This window comes from Bubalus bubalis, chromosome 4 (assembly GCF_019923935.1).
Source record: "Bubalus bubalis isolate 160015118507 breed Murrah chromosome 4, NDDB_SH_1, whole genome shotgun sequence".
NCBI lineage: Eukaryota > Metazoa > Chordata > Mammalia > Artiodactyla > Bovidae > Bubalus > Bubalus bubalis.
In genome coordinates, this window is record NC_059160.1 from 75,297,920 (window position 1) to 75,317,772 (window position 19,853).

Below are 19,853 nucleotides of genomic sequence, written 5' to 3' on the forward strand. Positions count from 1 at the left end.
ACTGTGATCCAGAATGACCTGACCTACGTGCTTAAAATACCCTATAGAGAAAGAAAGAATTGTGCCTAACTGAGAAGATGAAAACGGAAGAGTTTTGTCGGACTAGTAGAGTGTTATGGCTCATTTAGTTCCAAGAACAAGATGAAAAGGGTTCTTTATTTGGCTCTGTGGTTATTGAAAAAACAGAGAGTTTTACACACATCAGAAATGGCTCTGTGGTTACTGAAAAAACAGAGTTTTACACACACCAGAAATTGTCTAAATTATGTGTTTTCAAAGGAATGGTTTTGCATATTAAACCTCTCCTTGTCTTAGAAGGTTAAATGAATCTTTGAAATATTTTAGAGTGTTAGTATCTGATAGTGATCTAGTCATTGAACAATTTTACTCTGGTTATGAAGCTGGTTTATTTTGGGAACATTTATTCTTATTCCACTTAAAAACATAAGTGAATTGACTACTTCTAGGTTTCAGCATAAGATGATGAGTTTTATTATTTAGTGCTTTAGAACTGCAAGTTTAATAGTAAAATTATTACTCTTCTAAAGGCCAGGATAGAGTAAATATGTATTGATTATCACAGAATGTTTGGAAGTTACTTTGTAGTAAAAAATGTTTTCTTGATTTTGTTTTGCCAATTTTAGTGTCAGTTGTGAGAGGTGGTTGAAGGAAGTACAGTTATTTGTTACCTTGGTTGATTTTAAGTACACCATGTGTACACCATGTGTCTACCTACAAAACATTTTTATGAATGCAGAATATCATCACTGTGTAAGATTTTCAGTTTGATCTGGGTGCTAATGATGATGAGTACCCAGAAGGAAATCAGTCTTGTGAGAGCTGAAGCTAAAGTCTCCTCAGCCCATAGTTACTATCTCATTAATATATAGGGTCCTGGCACCCATCTTTAGCATTTTCCCTTGGGGAGACTAATTTAAAGGAAATTTTTATTGTTGCTCATGCCTGGATTTTTTAACATATTGCATTTGCTTGGTATGTCTCCAGTACTTAAATCTGTAAGTTTATAAATCATCCTTTTTTTTCATTACCATTTATTTGTTTAAGAAACTGAGTCATTCATCCCATAATATTTCCCCAAATTAAAGAAACTGATTTGAAGTAGTCCTAGAGAGTAAAATTCATGAACAGAGGAGCCTGGTGGGCTATAGTCTATGGGGTCATGAAGAATTGGACACAACTGAGTGACTAACACTTTCACTAGAGCATAAAAGCATGGAGTAGTGCAAAGAAGAAAACAAAGCCATAATATCCTTAACAAAATAATCATGTGGCTATCTTTTAAAAGTGAAAAACACATGTGTTTAAAAAAAAATGTAATAGTATTAAAGTCATGATTCACTCAGTGGCAATAACTACATTACTTTTCTGCATGTCCTTTATCTTTCAGGTGACTAACCTGGATGACAGTAACTGGACCACTGCCTTCTCATCACAGCGTGCAGGGCTGTTCACAAACGCAGAGCCCCACGGTGTAACCGAGGACGCTACCCTCAGTGCTGTCATGTTACGAGAGGATGATCCTGGAGAAGCTGGTGAAAGAGCTTTGGTCTTTGTTTATAACACAGTAGTTTGTCATTTTACTAACATCAAGGAAATCATCTCCTATTCCTGAATATTTAAAAATATTTTTTGTTATGCTTGTTAGTTATGGTAATGGCTGTGCCACTTGATGATAACGGGTTAGTCAAAAGTTTGTTTGGGTTTTTCAGTGAAATTTTTGGCCAACCCAGTAGTAACTCTAGAAGGTTGAGAACCTCACCTTAGTTCTCAATTGGAGCAGCATCCTGCCATTTAATCTTTTCAGTGTAAATAGCTCCCTGTTAGGTTATTAGACTAGTCGTTAATGCTTTTATTCTTTCCAAACTTGTGCTGCTGAGAGAGCTTCTCTTTTTGTTTAATTTTTGTCTGACGTTGACATGTTTTATTTTGGCCTGAATGCTAATGCTGTTTCTTCAAATAGTATTGTGACCATTCTGACTTTAGGCTGGTTATTACCATTCCCTTTTGAGAAAAAACATTTGCTTTTAGTGTGTTTGTACCTGCACATTATGACATAGATTCTTCGTTAGTTTATCATCACAGACTAACGTACAGGAGTGCTAGTCAGCATGCTTACCACTGTGTGCACGTTAACTCATTTCATGGTCCATTAAATAGATACAATAACGATTTCATTTTCGTGGAAAGGAAACAGCTGCTCAAAAAAATTAACCTATTTGAGCTCACCTGGCTAGGAAATGATGGCTGCTGCTGCTGCTGCTAAGTTGCTTCAGTCGTGTCCGACTGTGCAACCCCATAGACGGCAGCCCGCCAGGCTTCCCCATCCCTGGGAAGTGATGGCACCAGGATTTAAAACTGAGCAGTTTGATTTTAGCACCCTTCTCTTAACAATGTGGTGACTACTACTCCTTTGTAGGTATATGCCAGTGATAAGCATTAAAAATGCTTTGTACTTAATATATAAGAATTTCATGTTTAGTATGAACCATGGCTGAGGCCTGAGATATTATACAGTATTATAGTAGGATGTAAGTATTTTCCCTGAATAAAGCATGTCGTTTTAGGATCTGCTATATCTTTCCCAGTTACTTTGTTATGGTGTGCTTATAATATAATTCAGGTGTTTTAAAATTTGGCTCATGTTTTTGAAGTAATTGTTGACAGACTAATAACTAATGTATCTTTGGAATCTTAAAAGACTTGTAGGTGAGAGAAGACCAAATAGATAAATTGGACTACATCAAAATATGGGTCAGAAAATATAGTCAATAGAGTGAAAACGCCACAGAATGTGAGAATATATTTGCAAGTCATATATCAAAAAATTAATATTCAGAATATAAAAAGAACTACAACTCAACAGTAACAGAAGACAGTCCACCTAAAAAGTGGACAGAGAACTTGTATAGATATTTCTCCAAAGAAGATACAAAAGTAGCTATTATGCACATGAAAATTTTCTCAGTATAGCTCATGTGGTAAAGAATCCACCTGCAGTGCATGAGATGGAGATTCAGTCCCTGGGTCGGGAAGGTGCCCTGGAGAAGGAAATGGCAGCCCACTCCAGTATTCTTGCCTGGGAAATCCCATGGACAGAGGAGCCTGGTGAGCTGTAGTCCAGGGAATCACAAAGAGTCGGACACAACTGACCACTGGATGGAGGTAGTAATCATTAAGGAAATGCAGATCAAAACCACAGCGAGACAGCACCTTACACCCATTAAGATGGCTACTCTCAAAAACAAAAAAATCCCCCAATAAACAGGAAACGGTAAATGTTGGCAAGGATATGGGAAAATTGGAACTCTTGTGTGTTAGTTGTGGGAATGCAAAATGGTGCAGCACTATGGCAAACAATACGGTCGTTCCTCAAAAAATTAAAAATAGAATTATCTTTTGATTTAGCAGTTCTACCTCTGGGTATATTCCCAAAGAAGTGAAAACCAGATTTTAAAGAGATTTGTATTTCCTTGTTCATAGCCCTGTGAACAAAAGATAGAAGGAACCCAAATCCCATTGATGGGTAAAGGATAAAATATGATAAATACTTTTTAGTGGGATATAATTCAGACACATGCTACAACATGAATGAACTTTGAGGACTTTATGCCTGATGAAATAAGCCAGTAGCACAGGGGCCAAATACTGTATGATTTCACTTATATGAGACACCTAGAGTAGTCAAACTCATAGACATAGAAAGTGGAATAATGATTGCAGAGGTCTAGGGACAGGGGAGAATGGAGAGTTATAGTGTTAGAGTTTTTTGTTTTTGTTTTTTTGAAATTGACATTCTGTAAGTTTAAGGTGTATGACATATTGCTTTGATACACTTGCATATTGTAATATAATTATTAGTGTTAGCTAACACCTCCATGATACTTTCACATTATATAATTATCATTTCTGTGATAAGAACATTTAAGATCTCATCTCAGCAACTTTGAACTATGTAGTGCAGATTTATTGACTATAACAATGCTGTGTGTTGGATTTTCAGAATTTACTCATCTGCTTACTGCAAGTTTGTACACTTTAACCAACATCTCACAATTCCCTTATCCTCCAGACCCTGGAAACCACCGTTCCAGGCTCTGGTTCTTTGAGTTTGGCTTTTTTAGATTGTTCATGAGTGATACAGTACAGTATTTGTCTTTCTGTTAGCTGTTAGATTTATTTTACTTAATGCCTTCAGGGTTTATCCAGGGTCTATCCTGTTGCAAATAGCAGATCACTTTTTCATGGCTGAAAAATATTCTGGTGTTGTGTGTGTGTGTTTATGTATGTATTAATATCTTGTTGTTTAGTTGCTAAGTCATGCCCAACTCTTTTTGTGACCTCATAGGCTGTGTAGTTTCCCGGTTGCCATTTCTTTCTCCAGGGGATCTTCCTGACCCAGGGATCGAACCCACGTCTCCTGCATCAGCAGGCAGATTCTTTACCTCTGAGTCACCAGGGCAGGCTGATATATATATATACACATACAAACACATACATATATGTATGTGTGTGTATACACACACACCCCGCTTTTCTATCTATTTATCTGGTGATGCATACTTGGGTTTTTTCCCTGTCTTGTCTGTGGTGAACAATGCCACAGTGAAAATGAGAGTACAGCTGCCTTTTCTTTTTATTTATTATTTTTGGTTGCACTGGGTCTTCATTGCTGTGTGCAGGCTTTCTCTAGTTGGGGCAAGGGAGTTGGGACTACTGTTCATTGCAGTGCACGGGCTTCTCGTTGCCACGGCTTCCCTTGTGGAGCACAGGCTGTAGGTGCATTGGCTTCTGTAGTTGTGGCCCACGGGTTTAGTTGCTCCACGGCATGTGGAATCTTCCCAGACAAGGGATCAACCTGTGTCTCCTTCATTGGCAGACAGATTCTCATCCACTGTACCACTGTATCTATAGGGAAGTTCCTATAGATACCTTTTTGTTAGCCTGTTTCCATTTCCCTTGAATATATACCCAGAAGTGGTATTGCTAGATCATTTGGTAGTTCTGTTTTTAATTTTTTGAGAAACCTCCATACTGTTTGCCATGGTGGCTGAACTAATCTACGCTCTCACCAGCAGCGCACAAGTGTTCCCTTTCCTCTGCATCTTCACCAGCACTTGCCATTTCTTTCTTATTGATTGTGATATTTCGTTCTTATACATGTGTGGTGATATCTCACTATGGTTTTGTTTTGTATTTCTCTGCTGATTAGTGTTGTTGAGCATCTTTTCATGTACGTGTTAACTATTTGTATGTCATCTTTGGAGAAATGTCAGTTCAGTTCCTCTGCCCATTTTTAAATCGTATAGTTTGTTTTTGAGTTTTATGAATTCTTCATATATTTTGAAGATTAACTTTTTATCAGATATATGGTTTGCAGATATTTTCTCTCATTCCATAGGTTGCCAGTTCATTTTGTTGATTGTATCTTTTGCTGTGCAGAGCTTTTTAGTTGATATAGTTCCACCTGTTGATTTTTTGCTTTTGTTGCTTGTGCTTTTGGTGTCATATCCAAAAATTATTCTCAAGACAGGTGTCAAGAAGCTTTTCCCTGTTTTTTTCTAAGCGTTATACAGTTTTAGATTTCATATAAGTTTTTTTTTTCTCTCCAAGTTTTGGCCGTGCTTGGTCTTCATTGCTGCTCATGGGCTTTCTCTACTTGGGGGAAGCTGGGGCTACACTTGAGTTGCGATGCATGGGCTTCTCATTTCGATGGCTTTGCTTGTTGCAGAGCATGGGCTCTAGGGCTCAAGGGTTCAATCGTTGCAGCACATGGGCTCCAGAGTGCAGACTCAGTAGCTGTGATGCACAGCCTTAGTTGTCACGAGTCATGTGGATTCTTCCCGGACCAGGGATTGAATCCCTATCCCCTTCATTGGCAGGCAGATTCTTAACTTGACCACCAGGAAAGTCATCATTTAAGTCTTTAATCCATTTCAAGTTCAGTTTTATGAGTTGTGTAAGATAGGGATCCAGTTTTGGTTTTCTGCATGTGATTTTCCAGTTTCCTTGGCACTGTTTATTTAAAGAAACTATTCTTTCTCCATTCAATATTCATGGCTCCCTTGTCAAATATTTCTTGACTATATAGGTGGAGTTTATTTCTGTATTCTCTATTCTGTTCCATTGATTTGTGTGTCTGTTTTTATGCCAGTACTGTTTTGAATACTAGCTTTTGTTGTATAGTGTGAAATCAGGTGTGATGCCTCCAGCTTTGTTCTTTCTCAGGATTGCCTTTGCTCTCTGGGGTTTTAGGTTTGCAAAAAGCAAAGAGTTCTGTGGTCGGATGGTGGTTATGGTGGCACAGCTCTGTGAATGTACTTTCTGCCACTAAACACTTAAAAATGGTTAAAATGATAAATTTGGTTACGTGTATTTTACCACAATTATGTATTTTTAAAAACACAGTAGTTTCAAGAAAGTATTTAGAGCTATGTTTTAAGTTTTCAAACAAACAGAATGACTTGGAAGTATGTCACTTAATTTGTCTGTTCCTCTTCTGTTTATTGTGTTCTAGCATCCATGAGTATGTTTTCTGATTTCCTGCAGTCTTTTTTGAAACACTCTTCAACTACTGTTTTTGACCTTGTAGAAGAGTATGAGAACATTTGTAGTAGTCAGGTAAGTTACTTCACGTCATTGTTGGTCAGACTTCAGTAATCAAGTTTTTTTCCGAACAACATTAGCTTGTGAATTTCCTTCCTGTATTTAAGGAGGATGTCTTAGAGATAGTTAGAAAGTCAGCCAGAGCAGATCTACTTTTTACACATTGAGAATCTTATAGTATTTCTTTTAAGGACAGAAGGATTCTGCAACTTTGACAAAGGAAAACCCAAAGTATACCAAGAACTTAAAACTCAACCATAAGAAAATGAACAATCTAATTAAAAAATGGACAAAACATGTAAACAGACACCTCATCAGAGAAGATCTGCAGACGGCAAATAAGTATATGAAAAGATGTTTAATATCAACACAACATTGAACATCAACTCTACTCCAATATAAAGTGAAGATTGAAAAAAATTTTTTAAAACACATCGTGTGTCATTAGGGAGTTGCAGATTAAAAAAAGATGCTACTATACACCTGTTAGAATGACCAAAATCTGAAACACTAACAAAACCAAGTGCTGACAAAGATGTGGAACATGAATTCTCATTTATTATTTTTGGGGATGCAAAATGATAGCACTTTGGAGCATAATCTCTCAGTTTCTTAGAAAACTAAACATACCCTTGCCATATAATCCAACATTCATAGTCTTTGATATTTACCCCAAAGATTAAAAGATTTATGTCCACATAAAAGCTTACACATAGATGTTTATAGCAGCTTTATTCATAGTAACCTGGATTTGGAAGCAATCAAGATGTCCTTTAGTAAGAGAATGGGTAAGTCAACTGTGGCTCATCCAGTCTGTGGAATATTACACAGCCCTTAAAAGTAATGAACTATCAAGCCATAAAGAGTTGAGGATGGACCTTGAATGTATATCACTAAGTGAAAGAAGCCGATATACAAAGGTACATATGGCATGATTCCAACTGTATGATATGTTGGAAAAGGGAAAACTTAAAGAGAATAAAAAGATCAGCAGTTGCCAGAGTTCAAGGAGAGATAAAGATAGAAAGTGAAGCACACTAGAGTTTTAGGGGAGTGATATTTAATGAGTAGAAGTAGGATTTGTAGGAGATGGAAACCCATTCCAGTATTCTTGCCTGGAAAATTCCAGGGATAGAGGAGCCTGGTGGGCTATAGTCCATTGGGTTGCAAAGAGCTGTACGAGACTGAGCACATTATAATGATATTATATGATGGGTACAGCATTATACATTTGTCAAAACCCATAGAATGTACAGCACCAAGAGTGAACCTTTCTGTAAATTATGGACATTGGGTAATAATGACATGTCAGTGTAGTTTTATTGATTGTAACAGATGTACCACTCAGGTACTGGATATTGATAGTGAGGGGTAAGAGTGTGTATATATGGGGCAGAAAGTAATGAGAACTTGCTGTACTTTATTCAGTTTTGCTGTGAATCTAAAACTGCTCAAAAAGTTGTCTATTTTAAAGAAAAGGAAAACAGCTTCAAGAATAATTGAAATAATAGTAATAGCCAACTATTTTGAGCATTTAAATCAAGAAACACCTGGAGTAACAGGCAAATTTGGTCTTGGAGTACAGAATGAAGCAGGGCAAAGGCTAGTAGAGTTTTGCCAAGAGAATGCACTGGTCATAGCAAACACCTTCTTTCCAACAACACAGAATACTCTACACATGGACATCACCAGATGGTCAACACCGAAATCAGATTGATTATATTCTTTGCAGCCAAAGATGGAGAAGATGTATACAGTCAGCAATAACAAGACCGAGAGCTGACTGACTCAGATCATGAACTCATTACTGCCAAATTCAGACTTAAATTGAAGTAAGTAGGGAAAACCACTAGACCATTCATGTATGACCTAAATCAAATCCCTTACGATTATACAGTGGAAGTGAGAAATAAATTTAAGGGACTAGATCTGATAGAGTGCCTGATGAACTATGGACGGAGGTTTGTGACATTGTATAGGAGACAGGGATCAAGACCATCCCCAAGAAAAAGAAATGCAAAAAAGCAAAATGGCTATCTGAGGAGGCCTTACAAATAGCTGTGAAAAGAAGAGAAGCCAAAAGCAAAGGAGAATAGGAAAGATATACCCATTTGAATGGGTTCCAAAGCCAAGTTCCAAAGAATAGCAAGGAGAGATAAGAAAGCCTTCCTCAGCGATCAATGTACAGAAATAGAGGAAAACAATAGAATAGGAAAGACTAGAGATCTCTTCAAGAAAATTAGAGATACCAAGGGAACATTTCATGCGAAGATGGGCTCGATAAAGGACAGAAATGGTATGGACCTAACAGAAACAGAAGATATTAAGAAGAGGTGGCAAGGATACACAGAGGAACTGTACAAAAAAGATCTTCATGACCCAGATGATCACAAAGGTGTGATCACTCACCTAGAGCCAGACATCCTGGAATGTGAAGTCAGATGGGCCTTAGGAAACATCACCATGACCAAAGCTAGTGGAGGTGATGGAATTCCAGTTGAGCTATTTCAAATCCTGAAAGATGATGCTGTGAAAGTGCTGCACTCAGTATGTCAGCAAATTTGGAAAACTCAGCAGTGGCCACAGGACTGGAAAAGGTCAGTGTTCATTCCAGTTGCAAAGAAAGGAAATGCCAAAGAATGCTCACACTACTGCATAATTGCACTCATCTCACACGCTAGTAAAGTAATGCTCAAAATTCTCCAAGCCAGGCTTCAGCAGTACATGAACTGTGAAGTTCCAGATGTTCAAGCTGGTTTTAGAAAACAGAGGAGCCAGATATCAAATTGCCAACATCTGCTGGATCATCGAAAAAGCAAGAGAGTTTCAGAAAAACTGCTTTATTGACTATGCCAAAGCCTTTGACTGTGTGGATCACAACAAACTGTGGAAAATCTGAAAGAGATGGGAATACCAGATCACCTGACTGCCTCTTGAGAAATCTGTATGCAGGTCAGGAAGCAACAGTTAGAACTGGACATGGAACAACAGCCTGGTTCCAAATAGGAAAAGGAGTCTTAGGAAAAGACTGGTACAAAAGTCTTTGTACCAGTAGGAGAATTTTTCTTAATGTTTTTTATATGGTATAAATTTTTCAGATAATTTGAAAGTATCTTATTTTTAATGTTCATTCTGCTCTGTTGGTCCATGATATATGATTTTACCAGGCATAGGTTAGATTTAGCCATCTTCTGGGTTGATCTACAGGGAGAAAAATGTACTCATGGCTGTTACTGTTGAATCTGAAGTCTAGAATATGTTAAACTTTTACATACATGCTCACCTAGACACACCTTACTTCAAAGTAAGGCCCTTTCTAGTGGGAATGTTATATTACATTTAATTTAAAAAGGCAATAGACAGGAAAAATTTGTAATGTAAATGTATACTTTTGGCACTATGTACTTGAAAAATACAAAGTTGTGACTCAGAATTACTTTGTGTCTTTAATTCAGGTAAATATACTGAATAAAATAGTGAGCCGAGCAACACCTGGACTTCAGAAGTTTTCAAAAACAGCCAGTATGCTCTGGCTTCTTCAACAGGAGATGGTCACATGGAGGCTGCTGGCTTCTTTGTATAGGTAAAGTTGTGTAGAACTCAGAAATAAACTGGTGATTAACTTAGAAGATAGAATAGGTGTGTTTGGAAATAGGTTCTGCCATTTTATCGGAGAAGGCAGTGGCACCCCACTCCAGTCCTCTTGCCTGGAAAATCCATGGACAGAGGAGCCTGGTAGGCTGCAGTCCATGGGGTCGCTAAGAGTCAGACACGACTGAGCAACTCCACTTTCACTTTTCACTTTCACGCATCGGAGAAGGAAATGGCAATCGACTCCAGTGTTCTTGCCTGGAGAATCCCAGGGACGGGGGAGCCTGGTGCGCTGCCGTCTGTGGGGTCGCACAGGGTCAGACACGACTGAAGCGACTTAGCAGTTAGCAGTTCTGCCATTTTATGATGCTTATCTTGTCTAATGCCTTTAGTTGTCAGAGGTGAGTTAGGAGGAAAGAGGGGAATATTAAATCATAAAGTTGGTAACTACCAAAAATTGGATATTTGTAAAGATTTAAGGAAAGTGTTAAAAACACAGCAATATTTAGAAGAAGATAGATTAAGGAAAAAAGTGGCAGATACACTTGATATAATGTAGAAGTCTGAGAGAAGTTAACCAAATTTTTCTTAGATACTCCTTGGTTTTGGCTCTCATTCTGTTCCTTTCTCATCCCAGTGAGAATACCTAAAGAGAAAATCGTATTTTTTCATTTTGGCCATGTGAAAACGTTACATTCAAAAGTTAAGTTTATGCATTAGCTGGTGGCCGTCAAAGACTTTGTATTGTGTTTATTTTTAGTAAATACTATTTTTGTCAATATAAGAGTCAGAAGGCATTTACTACTTGATTCTTGTTTTTAAAGCATGTTGGCTAAGTTACCCCAGATGGAATGCAAGTTTGTGCATGTGTTAGCTTAATGGTGATTTCATTTACTCTTGTGAAATAAGGCTTTTTCATTTTGTGTTGTTTTTCCCCAGAGACCGAATACAGTCTGCATTAGAAGATGAAAGTATGTTTGCAATTACTGTAAGTTTTATATTGTTTTTTCTTTATAAATGCTTAAAAATTGAAATGGTTTTTATAGTAGAATTTGATTTTTGACGCTCCTCTAGAGTTTCTCCATTTTTAAAATTTTACAAGTAAATAAAAGATACAGTAAGCAAAACTGATGTACAGTGTAGAGTGAAAGGTGTAAGTCCTGTTTTATCCTTCGTACTGTTCAGTCTAACAAATCAGTATGTATCCTACCAGACATTTTCTTTGCATCTTTATACATATATATACACAGAAGTTTTATGGGAGTTTTTTTAAGATCAAGTTGAGAATGTCATTTTGAAATATTTAGTTAAACCTTGGGAAGAGCAATCACAGTGTTCTAAAACTGCCTTCCTTCAGACCAAGGACCCTCTAAGACAGTGAAGGGTGTGTCTCACTGAACTTGAAACATTGAATTTCTAGGAAATTTGAAGGAGTTGTCCCTTAGGCCATTCAGCAGAAGCTTTTTTTTTAGTGCAATTTGGGTGGGGTGTTGCAGTGACTTGGTTCCTAGCAAAGGTATTAGTTGTTGGTCAGTCGCCAAGTCGTGTCCGACTCTTTGCAACCCCATGGACTGCAGCACGCCAGGTATTAGTCAGGTTGTTAAATTGTGCAGACTTGTTTGCAGTGCTGAATGTATTTTGTCCTCTCCTAGAGACTCCAAGCAGAGAGAAGATAGAGCCTAAAGGGAATGAGTCACCCGACTTGGTCTCATTCTGTAAATCGTCTTCTCATAGTTTTCTTCACCTCCCAGCAGACCTGTGGGAACCTAGCCACTTTGCCCCCCTTCAGAAGTCAGCACCTTCTGCAATTAACTCCTGAACAACATGGGTCCACCTAATACGCAGATCGGTTTTTCCCCCACTAAACGCATACTACAGTATTATGCAATCTGCAGTTGGTTGAATCCTCAGGTGCAGAACCTCCAATACAGAGGAAACCAGCAGTGTAGAGAACCAACTGTAAAATTATATTTGGATTTTCAAGTACAAGGAGGATTGATAACCCTGACTAACCCTTGCATTGTTCCAAGGTCAAATGTATTTCTTTTTTTCTTTTAAAGCAAAATAATTTTCAAGTACCATAACTCCAGCCTGTCAGAAGTCAAGCCCACTCTTGCTTTTCAGTGGATAGCACCATGACCAATGAACATTCCCTAAGCCAGCACTTCTCAAACTTTGCTGCGCACATCAGTCACCTGGGGATCTTGTTAACGTGCAGATTCTGATTAGGTAGGTCTGGGAGGGGCCTACGAGTCTGCATTTTTAACAGGCTCCCAGATGGTGCTGGTGTAGTTGGTCTGTAAACTGCACTTTGAGTAGCCAGGGTCTAGACTGGTCTCTGCCTCATCTCAGAAACAACTGCACGTTGTGTATCAGACTTTGCTGACTCTGTCTCTTCTGTTGCACTTCTGCTCTCTCATCTTGTTTCTGTTGCCACCACTTAAGCCAGAACTTTCATCATTTTTCTTAGGAATTATGCCAGTAACTTTTGTCTAGTCTCCCTGGCTTTCGTTTGGCAGGGATGGTTTGGGTGGGGGTTCTCTTTTTTTTTTTCTTTTTTACCATATAGTATGCTCTCATTTATACATGATACTGAGAGTTTTTATTTTTTTTATTTAAATTTTTAAAAACTTTATTATATTTTTGGCTGCACTGGGTCTTCATTGCTTTGTGTGGGCTGTCTCTAGTTTCGGTGAGCAGGTGTCTCACTGTGGTCACTTTTCTTGTTGAGAAGTGCAGGTTCTGCGTGCATGGGCTTCAGTAGTTGTAGTCCGCAGGCTCAGTAGCAGCAGCTCAGGGTCTTACTTGCTCTGTGGCATGTGGAATCTTCCTGGATTTAACCTGTGTCCCCTGCATTGGCAGGCGAATTCTCATCCCCCAGGAAAGTCCACGGAGAGTTTTTATTATTCATCAATATAAATATATATTTTCAGGTCAATTCGTATAAGTTTACCTTATTTTTTCATAGTACGCTAAAGTATAAATGTACCATAATTTTTTTTAGACATTCTGCTGGACATACTTAAATTGTTCCAGTATTTTTCTTATAGTAATCAATGCAATGAACATTCGCACCTACACATTTGAGGATTTCCTATATTTCTGGAAGTGAAATCATTGGGACAAAGTTTGAGAGATTGTCGTGTTGCCTTCCTAATGAAATGTACTAGTTCACACTGTCACAGTATGTGAAAATATTTGCTCTGCTATCAATCATTTGATTTTGCCAGTTGGAGGGGAAGTACCTCACTTTAACAGGCATATCGTTAATCATTAATAAGATGGAGTGTTTTAATTCTGAAGTATTTATATTGTATGAATTCTATTCTTTGCTCACTTGTCTGTTCATGATCTTCTTTTTCTTTCCTCAACATGGTAAAGATAGTCTTTCTGTCACTTGTCTTTCAGCTTTGTTTCAGGGGTCTTTGTCAGGCAGGCATTTCCATCTAACTGATAACATCCATCCTGCTTTCCTTTATCATTCACCGTATCTTGTTAAGGAAGGCCTTTCTTACCCATGTGAAAATTATTCTCAATGTTTTCTTCTACATGAAGTTTTTTTTCCGATACAAGAAGTTAATTCATCCAGATTGTTTGCGAAGGGAGCAAGAGATTTAACTTTTCCCCAATAGAGATCCATTTATCCTGACACCCTTTATTATATTTATGAAAGTGAAAGTCGTTCAGTCGTGTCTGGCTCTTTCTTACCCCCTGGTCTATACAGTCCATGGAATTCTCCAGGCTAGAATACTGGAGTGGGTAGCTGTTCCCTTCTCCAGAGGATCTTCCCAATCCCGGATCAAACCCAGATCTCCTGCATTGCAGGTGGATTCTTTACCAGCTGAGCCACCAGGGAAGCCCAAGAATACTAGAGTGGGTAGCCTGTCTCTTCTCCAGTGGATCTTCCGACCCAGGAATTGAACTGGGATCTCCTGCATTGCAGGCGGATTCTTTACCAACTGAGCTATCAGGGAAGCCCTATCATATTTATACATAGATCTTTTTTGTTTTGATTGCTTTATTTGAAAACCAGGACTACACAACTGAGTCACTCTAGCTCAGGAGTTTTGCTATTTTAAGTCTTCTCTTCATTTTAAAAAACATTTGGGGTTATTTTTGCACACGTTTTCCCAGATAAACTTTTTCATTTCCTTTTTTAAAAATCCTTTTGGGAAATTTGTTGAAATAATATTGAATCTGTATATTAATTTGGGAAGACCTGACGTCTTAACTATGTTGGATTTTCCTATTCATGAATATGGCATCTCTGATTATTTAGATCTTTTATAGATTATGTAGATTTGTGCTCTTCATAAAAGTCATTTATAAAGGATTTACATTAATCCTGTTGAGAATGACTTTCCTTTCCTATTACATTTTCTAGTGATTTACATGTAAAGCTCATATTTGACCATCTTTTGGACCTCTTATTAGCTCCAGCAAGTTTTAAATTTGATTTTATTGGGTTTTCCCTGTTGGCAGAAATCATCTACTAATAATTAATTTCTTTTAATCCTTCTACTCTGGTATATTTTTAAGGAAAGTTTTACTCTTTATTTTTATTTTTTAATTTTTTTGACTGTGCTGGGTCTTCCTTTCTGTGCATGGGCTTTCTCTAGTTGCAGCGAGCAAGGGCTCCTCTTGGTTGCAGTGCATGGGCTTCTCATTGCTCTGGCTTCTTTTGTTGTGGAGCACAGGCTGTAGGCCAGTGGGCTTCAGTAGTTGGGGTACACAGGCTCTGTGGTTGCAGCATGGGAGCTCTAGCACTCAGGCTTAATAGTTGTGGCACATGGGCTTAGTTGCTCCACAGCATGTGGAATTTTCCTGGACCAGGGATCAAACCCATGTTCCCTGCATTCTCAGGAAGATTCCTATCCACTGTACCACCAAGGAAGTCCATAGTCTGTTATTCCTCTTACTTGCCTTATATCATGGGCCAAGAACTCCCATACAGTTATATCAATGATAGCAGGTATTCCTTTCTTGTACTTGACTTTTGATAAGAATGATTTTGTTTTAGTGAAGAATAAGAATTTTTTTTTCTCTTAACTAGCTGAGAGTTGCAGTCAAATGCTTTTCATCTTCTGTAGATGCCTGTTTTAAATGTATTTTATTTTTGGCTGCACTGGGTCTTTGTTGCCACATGGGTTTTCTCTAGTTGCAGCGCGTGGTCTCTGAAGTTCATGGGCTTAGTTTTCCGTGGCATGTGGAATCTTCCCAGACCAGGGATCAAACCTATGTCCCTTGCATTGGCAGGTGGATTCTTAACCACTGGACCACCAGAGAAGTCCTATAGATAACTGTTTTAATTTATTGGCATAATGGTTTGCATTAATAGTTCTCCTAATGTTGAACTGTCCTCAAACAGAATAAACTTTTAAGTCATGATATATTCTTAATAAATATGCTACTAAATTTTATTAGCTGATTTTTTTTAGAAGTTTCCCAAATATATTTTTTTAGTTACTTTTTCATATCTAGTTCTAATGCCTAGAATTGTGCCAGCTCTGCAGAACAAGTTCATACATCTTCCATCTTTGTGTGCGTGTGTGTGTGTGTGTATGTGTGCACGTGTGTGTGCGCTTTGTTTGAAAATTATAGTAATTAACCTGTTCTTTGAATCCTTAGTAAAAATATGCCTTTAAAACCATAAAGACCAGGTGCTCTTTTAGGGTTTAGTTGTTTTTGTGTTCTCATTACAAAAAGTGACCTATGTTTAAGGCAACTATGAATAGTCAAAAAAGAAGAAAAGATACTTTTATTTTATAATAAATGATTTCAACCACATTTGTTAACTTGCTTTTTCACTTAAGATACTTTAAAATATTTTTTCAATCTTTTAATTTATTTATTCTACAAATACTTATTTCATTCCCAGCTAGTGAGATGCACATCTTGGAAGATTATTTATCTTATATTTGGCTATTTATTGAACTCACTTACATGTTTTAATAGTTTTTGTTGATTATCATGCTATTCTAGGTAGGCATTCCTGCTAATCTACAAATAGTGATGACTGTGACTCTTCTTCCATATTTTTAATTACTTAGTGCTTCTTCTGGTTTTATATATTAGCTAGAACTTTTAATAGTAAATTTGAGTAATTTCAGCAATTATTTTTTCCATCTTCTGGATTCTAAAAGGAGTGTCTCTCTTTACAGTTAAGTAGGGAGGCCTGGCGTGCTGCGATTCATGGGGTCGCAAAGAGTCGGACACGACTGAGCATCTGATCTGATCTGATATTTGCTATACTGCTACTGCTAAGTCGCTTCAGTCGTGTCCGACTCTGTGCGACCCCATAGACGGCAGCCCACCAGTCTCCCCTGTCCCTGGGATTCTCCAGGCAAGAACACTGGAGTGGGTTGCCATTTCCTTCTCCAATGCATGAAGGTGAAAAGTGAAAGTGAAGTAGCTCAGTCCTGTCCGACTCTGAGCGACCCCATGGACTGCAGCCTACTGGGCTCCTCCGTCCACGGGATTTTCCAGGCAAGAGTACTAGAGTGGGGTGCCATCGCCTTCTCTGATATTTGCTATAGGCTTCAACTATGAATAGATACTCCATTACATTGGCAAAATATTCTTTTATTTCTAATTTATGAGGATATTTTTATCAAATGACATTTTGGCATCTATCAGGATCTCCTGGAAAAGGGAATGTCTACAGACTCCAGTATTCTTGCCTGGAAAATCCCATGGATGGGAGCCTGGCGGGTTACTGTCCATGGCGTCACAAACAGCTGGACACGGCTGAGCACACATACATGTTCACAAGATTCATGTGTATCTCTTTTCCTTGAACCATGAATAAGATGAATTAATAGATTTGGTCATTGTGTGTTATCCTTTTACTGTATTGCTTGATTTAACTTGTTAGTATTTATGTCAAGTTGTCTAAGTCAGTCTTTAGAACCTTGAATTATTCCTAAGTTTTATTGTCCATCAACTTCAGTGTAGAATGAAAAGATTCAAAAATTTTTAAACGTTAACTTCCTAATATGCCTCGTGACTGCATCCTGCCCTTTATTGTGAATTGTTTCATTTTGTTTTATGTTTTATTGTTCTCTAAAACAACATCTCTGGAGAAATAGAACTTAAAAATTTTAAGTGTAACCAAGAATTAAAATATCAAGTAAGAGTAGCTGCTCATTGATCTAGCAGTTTGAAATTTATTTATAAAAAATTTTCAAAGATGAATATACAGATTTGCTGTCTTAAAATAGTTATGGGTGATAAAATATACTTATTTCAGATTCTCTTTTACCATTCTGCTGAAATAATGTTCCTTGAGCATCTTTTTTTTTTTTTTCCATCAAATTTTTAAAATAGGCTCTTAATGCCAGTGAAAAAGCAGTTGTGGAAGCATTGTTTCAGAGAGATTCACTTGTCCGACAAAGTCAGGTATGACTAGAGTTTTTACATTTTGGGGGCAAAATATGGAGAAAAGGTAAATGACATTTAAAAAATGAAGTTTTTTAGATTTGAAACTTTTTCCTTAAATTTTTTTCTTTTTCATCTTTTAATTTATAATTAAAAGGAAGTAAGCACCTTGTTTTTTGGTTTTCAAATAATAGCCCTAGCATTTACAGGAATAGCCTGTTAAAAACTGTATTATTCCTCTAGAAAATTTCTTTTGCCATAATATTTATACATCTTTAAAAAGTAAAAATAGTGGTAGAAAAAGTTATTGGTATTTTTTGAATTAGAAACTTTGTTTTAATTGTGGGAGTAGTACTACTTCAAATAAAATCCTTAACAAAATTTATAGTTAATGCTCTTTTTTTATCTCCTTCCCTAGCTGGTGGTAGACTGGTTAGAAAGCATTGCCAAAGATGAGATTGGAGATTTTTCTGATAATATTGAATTTTATGCAAAATCAGTATATTGGTAAGTCACTAAACTTTTATTCCTGAAGTCACTTAATGTTGATTTTGTTTATCCATCTTTCAACAACCATTTATTCAGTTCTTGCTGAATTCAGTCTGTGAGCAAAACAGGTGACAGCCCTACCTTTATGGGATTTATAATTGTGCAAGAGTTAGACAGCAAATAAATATATCCTGTTAGGTGTTAATAGCTTTAAAAGAAAAAGGAATCAAGAGTTGATGGATAGAGGATAATAAGGGGAGTTATTTTAAGTAGAAGAGGTGACCAAGGAAAACCTCTCTAGGGAAATAAGGTTACAGGTAGTAAGAGTAAGAGGCTTTTAAGAAATAAAGGAGGTCAGGCATGCAAAACTTGAGTGACAAGTGCTCTGGGCAAGAGCAGGAACTGCAGAGACTTTAAGAAGGTAAAGTATTTGCACATGAAGGCCAGTGTGAACACAGCAAAGAAAAAGAATAGTACTTAATGAGATTGAAGAGAGCCAGCTAATATATTGACAGTCAGCCGAGCTAAGGGTTTGGAACTTTATCCTAAATGTGATAGGAAGCCTTGAGAATAAAAGAATGACATGATCATGTTATCATGATCAAGCATTCATTTTCTTAATAATCATAGCTTGATCATCAAGAGAATTCTACTGTGTTTCTAGCTACTTATGTGTGTGTGTTTTTCCCCCTTTCCTTACATTCTGCAATGCTTCTAATTTATTGTTAAAACCTTGAAACCAGAAAGCAGCCCCCAGGTTAAAGGGACAGTTTATTTCAAGAGCTAAAGGAAAAGTTCACTAAATGTGAAGGAACTCAAAAAAGAGGGGATATATGTACACATATAGCTGATTTACTTTGCTGTACATCCGAAACTCACACAATATTGTAAAGCAACTATGCTCCAATAAAAAGTAATATAAAAAAGAGAAACATTTAGTTTGCCTTTGAATTCAGTAACGTGTATAAAGTCTGCAAATCAATTTTTTTCTGCTTAACTAGAAAATTAATGCTACCAAATATATATAGTTTTTAAATCTTGATTCGTGTTGACTTTTCTGAAAGAAATTTCCATTTTCAGAAAAAATTTTAAAAATAAGCTTGTTTAACTGTGTGGCATATGGAATCTAGTTCCATGACCAGGGATTGAACCCAGCCCCCACTGCTGCATTGAGAGTGTGGAGTCTTAGCCACTGGGCCACCAGAGAAGCCCCAGAAAAAAAAACTTTAAGTTAAAATATCTGTTAAGATTTTGGCAAGTTTTTACCTGTTGGTCTTTTTTTTTTTTTCCCAATCAATAAAAGAGAGTAGAGAATCCTAAAACAAAACCACACATATATGGTCATTTGATTTTTAATAAGGCATGGAAGCAGCCCAGGATGGAAAGAAATGTTCTTTGAACCAACCATACAGAGAAAACTGCGTATCTGTGTAAATAAAGATTAACCTTGATACCTCCCTTGCACCGTGTGTACATGCTAAGGTGCTTCAGTCGTGTCTGACTATGACCCTGTGGACTGTAGCCTGCCAGGCTTCTCTGTCCATGGCATTCTCCAGGCAAGAATATGGGAGTGGGTTGTCGTGCCCTCCTCCAGGGGATCTTCCTGACCCAAGGACCGAACCTGCATCTGTTAGGTCTAACCTGCATTGCCAGGTGGGTTCTTTACCACTAGCACCACCTGGGAAGCCCCCCCTTGGACTGTACCCAATAGTTAATTCAAGATGGATCATAATCCCAGTTGTAAAAGCTAAAACTTAAAGCTTTTTAGAGGA

At 37.5% G+C, this 19,853-nt stretch overlaps 1 protein-coding gene across 3 annotated transcripts in view; it reads left to right on the forward strand.

Annotated features, from left to right (window-relative positions):
• NUP107 (nucleoporin 107) overlaps positions 1 to 19,853 on the forward strand; it is a 47,566-nt gene that overhangs the window by 4,199 nt on the left and 23,514 nt on the right. For all 3 annotated transcript variants that reach the window (XM_006042955.4, XM_025283934.3, XM_025283935.3), the window contains 6 exons: positions 1,409 to 1,553; positions 6,536 to 6,639; positions 10,080 to 10,207; positions 11,155 to 11,203; positions 17,542 to 17,613; positions 18,011 to 18,099. In XM_006042955.4, coding sequence (XP_006043017.3) covers positions 1,409 to 1,553; positions 6,536 to 6,639; positions 10,080 to 10,207; positions 11,155 to 11,203; positions 17,542 to 17,613; positions 18,011 to 18,099 — 587 coding nt within the window. The remainder of the gene's footprint in view (positions 1 to 1,408; positions 1,554 to 6,535; positions 6,640 to 10,079; positions 10,208 to 11,154; positions 11,204 to 17,541; positions 17,614 to 18,010; positions 18,100 to 19,853) is intronic.